The 14,626-nt window shown below is 38.0% G+C and overlaps 1 protein-coding gene across 4 annotated transcripts in view; it reads left to right on the forward strand.

Moving 5' to 3' along the window:
• NUP188 (nucleoporin 188) overlaps window positions 1–14,626 on the forward strand; it is a 50,819-nt gene that overhangs the window by 3,309 nt on the left and 32,884 nt on the right. For all 4 annotated transcript variants that reach the window (XM_058524223.1, XM_058524225.1, XM_058524226.1 and 1 more), the window contains exons 2-8: window positions 4,454–4,508; window positions 5,469–5,542; window positions 8,567–8,651; window positions 9,216–9,296; window positions 9,777–9,821; window positions 10,581–10,673; window positions 10,821–10,940. In XM_058524223.1, coding sequence (XP_058380206.1) covers window positions 4,454–4,508; window positions 5,469–5,542; window positions 8,567–8,651; window positions 9,216–9,296; window positions 9,777–9,821; window positions 10,581–10,673; window positions 10,821–10,940 — 553 coding nt within the window. The remainder of the gene's footprint in view (window positions 1–4,453; window positions 4,509–5,468; window positions 5,543–8,566; window positions 8,652–9,215; window positions 9,297–9,776; window positions 9,822–10,580; window positions 10,674–10,820; window positions 10,941–14,626) is intronic.

Consider the following 14,626-nt stretch of genomic DNA (forward strand, 5'->3'; position numbering starts at 1 on the left):
CTTAACCACTCTTTTTTTTTTTTTTTGGTGAGGAAGATCAGCCCTGAGCTAACATCCATGCTAATCCTCCTCTTTTTTTTTGCTGAGGAAGACCGGCTCTGAGCTAACATCTATTGCCAGTCCTCCTCCTTTTTTCCCCCAAAGCCCCAGTAGGTAGTTGTATGTCATAGTTGCACATCCTTCTAGTTGCTGTATGTGGTTCGGGATCTGAACCCGGGCCGCCAGTAGCGGAGTGCGCGCACTTAACCGCTAGGCCACGGGGCCGGCCCTTAACCGCTCTTTTTTTTGAGGAAGATTGACCCTGTGCTAACATCTGTTGCCAATCTTCCTCTTTTTTCTTTTTTCTCCCCAAAGCCAGAGTTGTGTATCATAGTTGTAGGCTTGTAGCTCTTCTATGTGGGACACCACCTCAGCATGGCCTGATGAGCAATGAGTAGGTCCGTGCCCAGGATCCGATCCAGTGAACCCTGGGCCACCGAACTGGAACATGCGAACTTAATTGCTACGCCACTGGGCCGGCCCCCTTAACCACTCTTAAACCTTAGTTTCCTGCTGAGATAATGGGGATAATAACAGTATCTGCCTCATAAAGTAAGTTGTCAATGTTCAGTAAGACAAAGTGTTAAATACTTACTTAGCACAGTACCTGACAGGTAACTGCTCAATAAATGTTGGCTGTTCTTATTATCAAAAACTCATTTTCAATAAACATTGTTTTCTTGTTGTTTTTGTGAGGAAGATTGGCCCTGAGCCAACATCTGCCAATCCTCCTCTTTTTGCTGAGGAAGACTGGCCCTGGGCTAACATCTGTGCCAATCTTCCTCCACTTTATATGGGACGCTGCCACAGCATGGCTTGACAAATGGTGCATCGGTACGCGCCCAGGATCTGAACTGGCGAACCCTGGGCTGCCGCAGCAGAGCATGTGCCTTTAACTGCTTGCGCCACCGGGCTGACCCCCTAAACGTTTTTGACACCTTATGACAAAAAGACCATAACATGACATAGTTTTGCCAATGAGAATTTTAGTTTCTAAAGGAATAGCTATATTTCTGAAGTGTAAAAGTTACTGCTTGGGGCCGACCCCGTGGCATAGTGGTTAAGTTCAGCGCTCTCTGCTTCGGTGGCCCAGGTTTGTGGGTTTGGATCCCAGGTGTGGACCTTCACCACTTGTCAGCCAAGCTGTGGTGGAGATGCACATATAAAGTGGAGGAACATTGGCATAGATGTTAGCTCAGGGCTAGTCTTCCTCAGCAAAAAAAAAATTACTGCTTTACTCTAGGGCAGTGATCTCCAATCTTGTTTAGGAGAAGAATCTCCCCCCATTCCCTTCCCTCGCTGAAAGCTAATATATCAAACATAAAAAGCAGAGAGCCTCTATACTGACCAGGTCTTTAAACCTGCTCCTCTGAGGCAAATTGATGCCCTAGAGTAGTGGTAATTTAGGAATTCATCTGGGTACTCATTTTAAAGTGTAGATTTCCCATGCCCAACCCCTGAGAAAGAGTAGCTGCAGGTAGTGACCAGGATTCTGAAGTGTTGCTGTGTTGTTCATACAGGTGATTTTGCTGTATGTGGTCTGGGGACCAAATACATTTTGAGAAACACTCTTTCAGGACATTGTATTTTTTTTCCCTCCCCAAAGCCCCAGTGCATGGTTGTATATCTTAGTTGTAAGTCCTAGTTCTTCTGTGTGGGCCGCCACCACAGCATGGCGACTGACAGATGAGTGGTGTGGTTCAGTGACCGGGAAAGGAACCTGGGCCTCAGAAGCGGTGAGAGCGCCAAACTTTAACCACTAGGCCATCAGGGCTGGCTTAGGACATTGTATTTTTTTTTTTTAAAAAAACTGTACAGATTTTGGTGTAAGAAAAACCCACAGCTTGAATTTGAGAAAACAAGGAATTCTGGATCTTGGCAGCTGGTCCTTGAGTATGAGTGTTGGTCTTCTCAGTCTCTTCTGGGAATCACTGCTGCCTCACTAGAGATCTAAGTTCTGAAAGCAAATGTGGATAAATTAAAGCTCACAGATGCCCAGGCTTTTTGAAATTGGAAGATGTGTGATCAAGAAAGAGTGATTTAGCTCAGGCATACAAAAGCCTTCAATTATAATCTTAAGTTTCTTTCCATTAATTTTGACGTGCCGTTAGCCGCGTTATTAGCTATGTGTTATATAATAGGTATCTAATCTGTTATGTGCAAACCAGAGGCTATCCTTGGTAAAGTATATGCCATTTTAAATAAAGCCCTCTCTTTATATTTTGCTAATTCAGATTTATCAAACAAATAAGTTAGGTGATAATTATTCTCTTTACAAAAGGCATTCTTTTAAAATTTACTATCAATTTCTTTAATCGGTGAGCTTGCCCCTATTTTTAATTACTTAGGGCTCAGTTTACTATCTTTTAATATATGTTATCAATATAAAGGGGCATGTTTGTTTCATTAAATGGATCTAATCTAATTTTTGATTAGTGAATGCTATTTTGTTATCAGAAAAATGATTAGTGATTCCACACTAATTTTCTTATTTTCTTAAAAGCATTAACCCTTAGGAAAGAGATTTATAATTTTTAGACGTGTTTAAACTCTTTTGATGGGAAGATGCTGAAAGACAATTTTTATATAGATAGAATTAGTACTTTGTGTTACAGTCGTAATGAAGAAAACATTTTCAGTTTATCCTCATAGTTAACACAGCTTGCATTCTTTTTGTTAAATGTTTAGTATGTTTTATGAGGATCTTTTCATCTTCTCTCTGCAGATAAGCTTTCTAAGCAGTGTTAATTATTTCAGGTTACTATTCTAGGGCTGATTTAGGTCCTCACAAAATATAATTCCTATGCTTTTTTTTTTTCTGGTGAGGAAAATCGGCCCTGAGCTAACATCTGTTGCCAGTCCTCCTCTTTTTGCTGAGGAAGATTGGCCCTGGACTAACATCCATGCCCATCTTCCTCTACTTTATATGTGGGACGCTGCTACATCGTGGCCTGATGACTGGTGTGTGGGTCCGTGCCCGGGATCCAAACCTGCAAACCCTGGGCCACTGAAGTGGAGCACACATGAACTTAACTGCTATGCCACCAGGCCTGCCCCCCTAATTCCTTGCTTTTTATAACTCTTTCTTGAGAGAATTTCTTAATTGTTACATTTTGAAATTTAATTCTAGACTTAAAAAAAAACCCCAGTGGAATTGGCCCCATGGTGTAGTTTTTAAGTCTGGCACACTCTCTTTTGGTGGCCCAGGTTTGTGGGTTCGGATTCCAGGCTTGGACCTACACCACTCGTGAAACCATGCTGTGGCGGCAACCCACATACAAAATAGAGGAATATTGGCACAGATGTTAGCTCAGGGCCAATCTTCCTCACAAAAAAAACCCCCAAAATATGTTTCCAGAAATTCCAAATGCATGTATTTGGGATGAGGGAAAGAATTGGGGTAAGCACATTGTAGGGAGGATATTTGAAGGACTCACTAGGGCCGGGGGCTATATCTAATGTGTGTTTTTTAATCCTATGTTTGTAGTGCTACATGTGGTACCTAGTAGGAATTCATTAATAAATGAACGAACATAGTATCATTCATAATGACTGTTAGACTTGACTTGGTTTAGGAAGTGAATTATATCATGCATTTAGAAAATTTTCTGGAGGTGATGGGAGTCTTGAAATATACATAGTCCTTTTCTAGATTCTTCTTCCTCATTGGTCACTACATTTTAATAAGGAAGAAGATAGAAATACTAAATTGAAGCATTTTCTTTTTTTTTTCCTGAGGAAGATTGTCCCTCAGCTAGCATCTGTTGCCAGTCTTCCTCTTTTTGCCAGAGGAAGATTGTCAGTGAGCTAACGTCTGTGCCAGTCTTCCTCTATTTTGTATATGGGATGCTGCCACAGCATGGCTTGATGAGCGGTGTGTAGGTATGTGCCCGGGATCTGAACCTGCGAACCCTGGGCCGCCAAAGTGGAGCGCACGAACTTAACTACTGTGCCACCAGGCTGGCCCCTGAAGCATTTTCTTAGCATAGAAGACATACCATAATTCATTAATTACTGTATTTCATTAATTCTAAAATATACATTTTTTTCACACTTTTAATACCTCTGAAATTGGAATATGTTTTGTTACTGATGACTTATAGAAAGTAAATAATCATGTGTCCTGCAATTAATGGCATCTTAAATGCATTGAAATAGGGTGGCCATCCTCGTGTTTTTAGTACAATACCTGCTTGGTTTAGGTTAAAATCTTATATTTTAGTTTCTTAATTTTTGTTTTGAACATCAGACTTTGAAGAACAATATAACAGGATTACTGTCCAAAATTTTAACAAATTGTTTTGTACCTTGAGTTTTTTGTTTTCAGAGAGTAGACAAAATAGCTGTGAGACAGCTTAGTCAAGTTTGTATAATCTAAAAGAGCAGAATTACCTCTGCTTTCTGTAATTTTCAGGAGCAGTAGAGAACTGTGGACAATTCTGCTTGGAAGGTCAGCTCTGAGGGAACTGGTAAGTGGTGGTGTTCTTGAGTGGATTCTGTCATTCTTTGTATAGCTTATATTACAAAAAAAAAACCCTGCCTTCTCTTTGAAGTAGGAACTAAATATTTTTTAATTCCTAAAACCTTATAAACATTATGCCTTCCCTACTTCTCTACTGAAATGTGGTGTGTCTTGTAGCCTGTCTGCTGAAGATTTCTAAATCTCCACCTTTCTTCTTACCTTAGTGATTCCTTTTCTGAAAATATCCCAGTGCTGCTTGATCTCAGTACTGAGGGTAGGGGTGCAAATACCACTCCACTACCTCAGGCTAAGAAAGATTCTCAGGCCTTTTCTCTGTCTCATACTTCACTTGCCTCTTCTTCCTTTTCCCTTTAGCTAGCTCCTTAAGTCACAGAGGCTATGGTTTCTAGGACATTTCCAAGTATATAATCAATAAACAACAGTTCATGTTGATCCTTGGGTGTTCTGACCCTGTGAGGGTGAAGTGTTAAGATGACATTAAGTTATTACTCTTGTTATTGTAATTAACGTAATGAATGTTACATCTTTTTTTAGAGCTTTAACATTTTTTGTTATGTCTTCATCTGCTATTTCCACCTGTAGGAATTTATCTTAGAAGAAAGAAATCCTCAAAAAAATTTTCTGCACAGAGCTCTGTACCATAGCGTTATTTATATTAATAAAGAATTACAGTCAGCTTAAGTGTATCTAACATTGGAGGGATGGTAAATAAATTATGATCTAGCTATCCTAGAAAAGATGTTTATCAAAGATTTTCATAATAAGGTTAAATCATTATGTTAAAATGTTAAACAAAGAAAAGGAGGCTACAGAATTCTATATTCAAAATGATTTCAACTGTGGGGGAAAACACATATTAAACAGACTGAAAAGAATATGTCATCCTCAGTGTGATCCTGGAATCTGATTAAAATTGCATTTGTATAATATCTGTGTTCTTTTCCAGAATCATATTGAGTCAGAACTGAATAAACATTGGCAGCGGCTGTTAGAGGGGCTTTCTTACTATAAACCTCCCAGGTATGGCTATTCCGTGCGTCTGGTTAGAGTAATTCCCCTGAGAAAGCTGGCATAGATGAAACCATCCTCATGTATGATTTTATGATATTGCTGAGAGAATACAATTTGGTTATCAGTGGAAAAGAGTAGGGCACATTTTTCTGTCTGTTGAAAGAAAGAGAAATACGGTATTGTTGAATCTAATTATATAACCTATTTATATATATATATAACCTAATTATATATACTTCTAGAAATACGGTATTGTTGAATCTAATTATATAACCCTAGTGTCTGGGCATGAGGATTTATTAAATATTCAGTTAGTATTCCTAATATTTATTTTGGTCCATCATGTTTGTGTGAGGCACTGTCAGCACCAAATTCTAGGAGATAGCAGTGAACGATGATAAAAGCAGCTGACATTTATATAGTGTTTACTGTATACCAAGTACTAGTCTAAGCATAGACATAAGTTATTTAGTCCTCACAATGGCCCTTTGAGATAGGTACTATTTTTATTCTTTGTTCGAATATATAGATTTTTTTACTGAGCAGTGGAACAATAATAAAATATAAAGTGGTTAAAAAAGAGAATACACCTTGTAGGACTAGACTCTTTTCTTAATTCCTAGTCCAGATCTCATTCTATTATGCATCATAGTTCCCAGGCCACCCTCATTTCCTTTCTACTTCTGAACATCTGTTGATTTTATTACATCTTCACCTTCCATCTTCATCTTTTTAGGTTAGTGAAGAACTTTCTTTTTTCGTTCTATTAACCCTTCCCCCATAATTATTTTGAAGTAACTCCTAGACATCATGTTATTTTATCTGTAAATACTTTACTGTGTATCTACAATATATGGACTTTTAATAGTTTTATTTATTTATTTATTTTTTCCCCCAAAGCCCCAGTAGATAGCTGTATGTCATAGTTGCACACTCTTCTAGTTGCTGTATGTGGGACGCGGCCTCAGCATGGCCAGAGAAGCGGTGAGTCGGTGCACGCCCAGGATCCGCACCCGGGCCGCCTGTAGCGGACTGCGCGCACTTAACCGCTAAGCCATGGCACCAGCCCAATATATGGACTTCTAAAAAAGATAATCACTATCTTATCACATTTAGGTATTTTTATTATTGTTGTTTCCATTTTACAGATGGGGATACTGAGGCACAGAGAGGTTAAGTAGCTTGCCCAAGGTCACACAGCTAGTAAGTGGTAGAACCAGGATTTGAACCTGGCAGTCTTACTCCAGTGTCTGTATTATTAATCATCATTCTGTGTTGCCTCTTTCAGAACTTATTGTTTAACCTTGTTGTGTTGTGGATTTTCTGTGAAATGTGAAAGTCTCTGTAAAAAAAAAATCGAACAACAACATGCTTTAATTCACAAAATGGACATTTGTGGCATTAGTTTCTTTTTTTCAAGACAAAAGTTCCCTTTGTAAAAGATAGCGTGGGATTTGAAGTCTGACGGACATGTTTTTTTTTTTTGTAACTGCAGACTTTATTTGAATTTAACCCTTTTTTTTTTCTTTCTTTAATGTTCTCTTTCTGTTCCAGGTTCCTGTCCAGGGTACCACATTGAGTTTAGTTGTCATGTCTCCTTAGCTCTAAGTGTGACAGTATCTCAGTCCTTCCTTGATTTTCACGACCTTGAACAGTTTTGAGGAGGACTGGTCAACTGTTTTGTAGAATACCCTCAATTTGGATTTGTCTGATGTTTTTCTTGTTATTAGATTGGAGTTGTGGGTTTTTGGGAAGAATACACAGAAGTAAAGTACCATTCTTATCACATCATAACAGAGGGTACATTTTATCCATGAAATCAGTGGTGATGTTAACCTTGCTCACTTGGGTAGGGTAGCATTGCTAAGCTTATTCTCTGTAAAGTCACTTTTTTCCCTTTCCCTACTTTATTTTTTGGAAGTGAGTCACTAAGTGTAGCCCACTCTCAGTGTGAAGGTGTAGCGGAACTAAACTTCACATCCTGAAAGGGGTAGCATCTATGTATATTATTTGGATTTCTTTAACGATTTTTCCCTTCTCCCCCATTCATTCATTCATTCATTCATTCATTATGTCATTATGGACTCATTTATATTTATACTTTGTACTTTGTTCCAGCTTTGGCCATTGGGAGTTCTTTTAGGTCAGCTTTTGTGTCCTTTTGTCCTGTCCCCCTCCTTTTGTTTTCTGAGTTTTTCCTTACTTTTTGACATTACAAGATGCTCCAGGCTCATCTAGTATTTTCCCCACCCCAGCTCTAGAATCAGCCATTTCTCCAAGGAATCCTGGTACCTTTTCTTAGAGAATGGTATTAGAAACCAAGATCTGGGTGCTGGGTGTGCTTGCTGCTACTGGGGTGTCACAGCTTCTAGCCTTTCTCAGTGGACAGAGCTAGATAACATATGCATGTATACTAACAGACCTGGTTTTAAATTTCACCTCAACTTTTTATTAGCTGTGGAATTTTTGGTAAGTTATTTATCTTTCTAAGTGTTGGTAATTCCATTTGTAAAATGAGGGTAGTAATACTTATCTTTCAGGATAGTTGTAAGGATCAAAAATAATTACTGTAGGGCCGGCCCCGTGGCTTAGCGGTTAAGTGCGCGCACTCTGCTGCTGGCGGCCCGGGTTCGGATCCCGGGCGCGCACCAACACACCGCTTGTCCAGCCGTGCTGAGGCTGCGTCCCACATACAGCAACTAGAAGGATGTGCAGCTATGACATACAACTATCTACTGGGGCTTTGGGGGAAAAAAATAAAAATAAAAATAAATAATAATTACTGTAACTTAATATATCTACAAATAATATTTTTATAACTATAGTTTGTAATAGACATATGCTATGTTTATTACTTGGGCATAAATAGTTCTGTGTTATAAAGTCTGTAAAGATGAACTTGTGTGTGTGTGTATTTTATAGGCGTCTAAAGGGCAGAAAAAGGTCTGTAGTAAAAATATCTTTAAGTGTTTTTATTCTAAACCCCTAGAGGGTCATTGAGAATGAGGAAATGATTCATTGTTTTTTTCATAGTCCAAATTCAGCTGAAAAAGTGAAAGCTAATAAAGATGTAGCTTCACCTCTGAAGGAACTGGGTTTAAGAATCAGCAAGTTTTTGGTGAGTACAAATTAGCACTGGCTCAGTTTATTACCTGCAGTGTGGATGTACATGGGTTCATTGTTAGTGATTGTTAGTGAAAATTCAGTTTATTTCAGTTTTGGAGATTAAATTAAGTATATTGTGTTTCAAAAATATATTCCAAGTTGCAACTCTTCTTGCTAAAAGCCACAAATTAAGTTGCCTGACCTGTTTACTACATTTCGTGGAGTTTTCTTCAGCATATATATGGTGGTCTTTAAATTGACTAGATTGTTTTTAAATATGTAGCCATTTAATTTTGGAAACCCAGATCCCGCCTGCTGCTACATGCCTGCTGCTACATTAATGTGCTTGGTGAATAAGCACAGTTGTTTCTGACATGTAAATTACATGTCAGTGGCTGCCTCCTTTTTTCTCCTATTTGGGTTAAAATTGTTATATTGTATGAAATCTTTTGAAAGGATTTTTGCTTATTCAAGTTCTGTGTCCATTCCAGAGGACACCTCTTGAGAATGCTTTGCATCCTATGTGTGATTTCTGAGCTGAGGTGGCTGTTCCTCACTTACAACCTCTGTATTTCAGGGTCTTGATGAAGAACAGAGTGTGCAGTTACTCCAGTGTTACCTTCAAGAGGATTACAGAGGTACTCGGGGCTCACTAAAGGTTTGTAGTTGTGTCCATCTCCCTTCTTCTGCTTTTTTCCTTTTCTTGTTGGTTTTAGATAATTTAGGGTTTTGGTACCAGTTCTTTGCAGCAGAGGTCTGTGATCAGATATAGCCATTCTCAGGAAAGACTTTCTAAAGGCTTAAAAAACATACTTAAACTGAGGTCTGTCCTCAGACTGGGAGGGATGGAGAGGTCAAAGATTGGTGTGTTAATTATAGAATCTCAGGATGTCAGAGCTGGAAAGGACCTGGGACAACATCTGGCCTGTTCAGGCCCTCATTTTACATATGAGGAAATTGAGACCAGAGGAGGGAGGCAGAGGTTTGAGCACAGACTTGGATACACTTAGGTAAAAAATGTTTCCAGAAACGAATGGGCAATTATAATCTTGAAGGGTGAGGTGAGGATGTTTACCTTTTTCTTTGTTAATTGAGTTTTGCTTGTAAGACGGCTTCTTGACTGTTCTTTTGCCTTCAGACGGTACTGCAAGATGAGAGGCAGAGCCAGGCCTTAATCCTGAAGGTCAGTAGTAGTCACCATTTCCATTCTTTGGTGTAAAATTGGGTAGTGGCTTCTTGACCTTGTTCTCCCAAGTATTAACTGGCTTTTGACTCTTGTTGTGTTAGCATTGACGCCTTAATGAAGAAGCTTATTAACTCATTTGTGAAATGAGGCTTTTATCTACTGGAGCCAGCTGAGACCTTTTTCCAAAGGAGGTTCTTCAGCCACTAGGGGTCTGAACTGGTTGATGGATATTTTACCTCTAGGTCTAAATGCAGCAGGATTAATTTGTATTTCTTTATTCCTTTATATACTCCCCTGCCAGCCTCCCAAAGCAACTTTTTCACTTAGAATCTCATTTTAAAATGGTATTTGACTGTGACTTCTGAAGTAGTTTCCTATTTGGTATTTAGTGAGAACTAAGTACATTAGTTATAAACAATTACATATACCAGTGGTATTTCTATATTTTCTTTCGTGTATGTGGCCTGTCAGTTTATAGCATTGTGTGTTACTTAAATGCTCTGAGAAATCATGCTAGAAAACTTGTTTATGTTATTAAATAATTCCTTTTATGTTGTATGACTTTACTTGTATCCTAGTTCATGAGGTCTTTTGCTTGCTTTTGGCCTAACGCTGTGCTTACATTTCAGTGATTGCTTATATAAATCAAACTTTTCAATTCATATCTTTGAGTGATCTCTTTATGAGTAAATTTAAAATTGAATATCTTGTTTGCAAAGATGAGTAACTCATTTTGAAGCTTTGGGTTCTTCCCAGATTGCAGATTATTACTATGAAGAAAGAACCTGTATTCTTCGTTGTGTCTTACACCTTCTCACTTATTTCCAAGATGAAAGACACCCCTATAGGGTAAGCCCATTTAGTCCTCTTGGTTCTCTTTACCCTGTAAAATTCAACCCTTTCTAATAATTTTATATTATTCATATTCATGTTCATTTGAATATTTACCTTTTACTCTAGGCATAAGTTGCTGTGTTTTGGATTTTTTTTTTTCAGGTTGAATATGCAGACTGTGTTGATAAATTGGAGAAGGAGCTAGTTACAAAATACAGGCAGCAGTTTGAAGAGCTTTATAAAACTGAAGCACCAACATGGGAGACACATGGAAACCTCATGGTATATGCTTAGTGGGCCCTCCTATAACTCTTAGGAGAATTGTATACTCTTGCTCATAGAACTCCAAGTAAATTATTTATACATTTAGTAACTTAAGACATTTATAGATTATCATTCTTCAGAAAAGTTTAAACATGTCATATGGATCAAAACATTGATGACTTCAACTAACGGTACTTAATTTTATACCTTTTCCCTTGTCTTTGTCTATCTAGTTAATTTACTTTCTATTCTTACCTAAAATATGCTCTTAGTGGTTAATGATTAACTCTAAACCCACAATTTCATCTTCTTTATTATCATTATCTGTTAAGTGTGTGACACTAGTCTGATTATTTTATCCTAAATCTTAAACCAATCTGCATTTATAGATTAGAACATAACCTTTTTAGTTTTGAAAATAATACGTGTTTATTAAAACAACTCAACCAAAACACAGGCAGTAGCTATTTAAAATATTTAATAGAAGGGCCCATTTACAGTATCAACAAAAGCATAAATTCTCAGGAATACACTTACAACAGTCAAAATCTAAATGAAGGGAACTTTAAAATACTATGGGGCCAGCCCTGTGGCTTAGAGGTTAAGTGCGCGCACTCCGCTGCTGGCGGCCCGGGTTCGGATCCCGGGCATGCACCGACGCACTGCTTCTCCGGCCGTGCTGAGGCCGCGTCCCATGTACGGCAACTAGAAGGATGTGAAACTATGATGTACAACTATCTACTGGCGCTTTGGGGGAAAAAAAAAATTATAAAATACTATGAAGGGTATATAAAAGAAGTCATAACTAAACAGAAAGACATGCTACATTCTTGAATATAAAGACTCAGCACTGTAAAAGTGTCAGTACTTATATTAACCTATAAGTTTAGTGCAGTCCCAGAAAAAATACTAACAAATGTTTGTTTTGCCTTTTATTTTGGAACTGAACAAGCTGATTCTAAAATTCATATGAAAAATAACTAAGAATAGCCAGGAAATTTTTGAAAAAGGAAAAAGCCTTATTAGATAATAAGACTGCAATAATTTAAAGTGTGGTATTGGCACATGAATAAATAGATTGAGAAAGACAGCATAATAGAAAGTCTTAGCTATGGACCCAAATACTCATAGAGAATTAGTATATGATAAAGGTGGCATTTCAGATCAGTGGGGAAATGTTGGATTATTCAATAAATTATGTTGGAATTATTGGGTAGCCGTCTGGAGAAAAATTGAACTGTATCTGTTTTGTACCTTCTACCGAAAGAAAATCAGATCGATGATTTAAATTTAAAAAAAAATTCAACTATAAAAGTACTAGAAGAAAACATGACAGGTGGTTTTGTTTTTATTTTTTGGAGTGTAGAAGACTTTTTTTTTTTTTTGAGGAAGATCAGCCCTGAGCTAACATCCATGCTATCACTGAGAAAGACAGGCCCTGAGCTAACATCTATTGCCAATCCTCCTCCTTTTTTATCTCCAAAGCCCCAGTAGATAGCTGCATGTCATAGTTGCACATCCTTCTAGTTGCCGTTTGTGGTACGCGGCATCAGCATGGCCGGAGAAGCGGTGCGTCGGTGCGCACCCAGGATCCGAACCCGGGCCGCCAGTAGCGAAGCGTGTGCACTTAACCGCTAAGCCACAGGTCCGGCCCAGAAGACTTTTTAAAAGTAAAAGTCAGAAGCCATAAAAGAAAGAAAATGATCAACTCAGTAACATCAAATCAAAAACTTTTGCAAGGCAAAAAAAAAGCACCATAAACAAAGTCAAAAGACTCACATCACAAAGGATTTTTAAAGTAGAAAGAATTCCTATAAATCAATAAGTAAAACCCAATAGAAAAATAGGCAAAAGCAATGAACATATTCACATGACAACACTCTTGTCCAAGGGATGGGATAATGGGTACTCATATTTTGCTGTATAAATTGGTATGTTTTTAATGGAAAACATTATGACAGGAGCTAAAAATTGAAGCACATATTTCTTGACCTAGCAGTTCCACTTTGAGAGTTTATGCTGTGAATACATTCACACTTATGTGAAATGACTTGTGTAAATGACAACTCTGTAGCACTTCCTCCTGCCAGCTTTATTCAGGTATAATTTCCATTCAATAAAATTTACTTATTTTAAGTGTACAGTTTGAGTTTGGGCAATTGTATATAATTACATGCAGTAACCACTTGCATGATCAATATATAGAACATTTCTGTCTCCCCAGAAAGTTTGCAATCCATCTGTGACCTCCGGCCCCAAGTAACCACTAATCTGCTTTCTGTCACTATAGTTTTTTTTATAATTTTATTTATTTATTTTTCCCCCAAAGCCCCACTAGATAGTTGTGTGTCATAGCTGCACATCCTTCTAGTTGCTGTATGTGGGACGCAGCCTCAGCATGGCCGGAGAAGCAGTGCGTTGGTGCACGCCCAGGATCCGAACCCGGGGCGCCAGCAGCGGAGCGCGTGCACTTAACCACTAAGCCACAGGGCCGGCCCTGTAGTTTTTTTTAATTATGATTTTTTTATTATGGTGAAATATACATAACTTGAAATTTTTCATTTTAACCATTTATAAATGTAACTGTCACTATAATTTTGCCTTTTCTAGAAATTCATATAAATAGAACCATACAATAGGTAGTCTTTTCTCTTTGGCTTTTCTCACTTAGCTTTATGTTTTTGAGATTCATCCACGTTGTATTATGTAACAGTACTTCATTCCTATTTATGGTTGAAGAATAGTCCATTATATGGATCTACACATTTTGTTTATCCATTCATTTGTTGGGGGACATTTGGGTGGTTTCTGTTTTTTGGCTGTTTTGAGTAATGTGCTAGGTCTTTGTCTGGACTTAGGTTTTCATTTCTCTTGGATAAATAAATACCTGGGAGTTGGATTATTAGGTCATATTATAAGTGTATATTTTTATCTTTATAAGGCACTGACAAAACTGTTTTCTATAGTGGCTGTGCCATTTTCCATTCCTACCAGCATGCATGAGAATTCTTTTTGCTCCCTATCCTCACCAATATTTAGTATGGTCACTGTTTTTAGAAATTCTAGTATGTGTGTAGTATATCTCATTGTGATTTTAATTTGTGTATCCCTGATGACTAGTGATGTTGAGCATCTTTTCACATGTTTATTTGCTTATATCTTCATTGGTGAAGTGTTTATTCAAATTTTGGTCCATTGTTTTTATTGGGATGTTTGTCTTATTATTTGGTTTTTAAGAATTCTCTGTGTATTTTAGAGACAGGCCATTTGACAGTGTTTTACAATTATTTTCTCCCACTTTATGGCTTGTTTTTTCTCACCTTAACTCTGTCTAAGAGCAAAAATTTTAAATTTTGATAAAATCTGTTTTATCAGTTTCTTCTATTATGATTCTTGCCTTTTGGCTCTTGTTTAAGAAATCTTTGCTGGGGCCGGCCTGGTGGCGTAGTGATTAAGTTCGCGCGCTCTGGTTCCGTGGCCTGGGGTTCACAGGTTCGGATCCTGGGCGTGGACCTGTGCACTGCTTATCATGCCATGCTGTGGTGGTGTCTCATATAAAGTAGAGGGAGATGGGCACGGATGTTAGCCCAGGGCCAGTCTTCCTCAGCAAAAAAAAGAGGAGGATTCACAACAGATGTTAGTAATCTTCCTCAAAAAAAAAAAAGAAAGAAATCTTTGCCTAACCTAATGTCACAAAGATTTAG

This window comes from Diceros bicornis, chromosome 28, assembly GCF_020826845.1.
Source record: "Diceros bicornis minor isolate mBicDic1 chromosome 28, mDicBic1.mat.cur, whole genome shotgun sequence".
In the NCBI taxonomy this organism is placed as follows: Eukaryota; Metazoa; Chordata; class Mammalia; order Perissodactyla; family Rhinocerotidae; genus Diceros; species Diceros bicornis.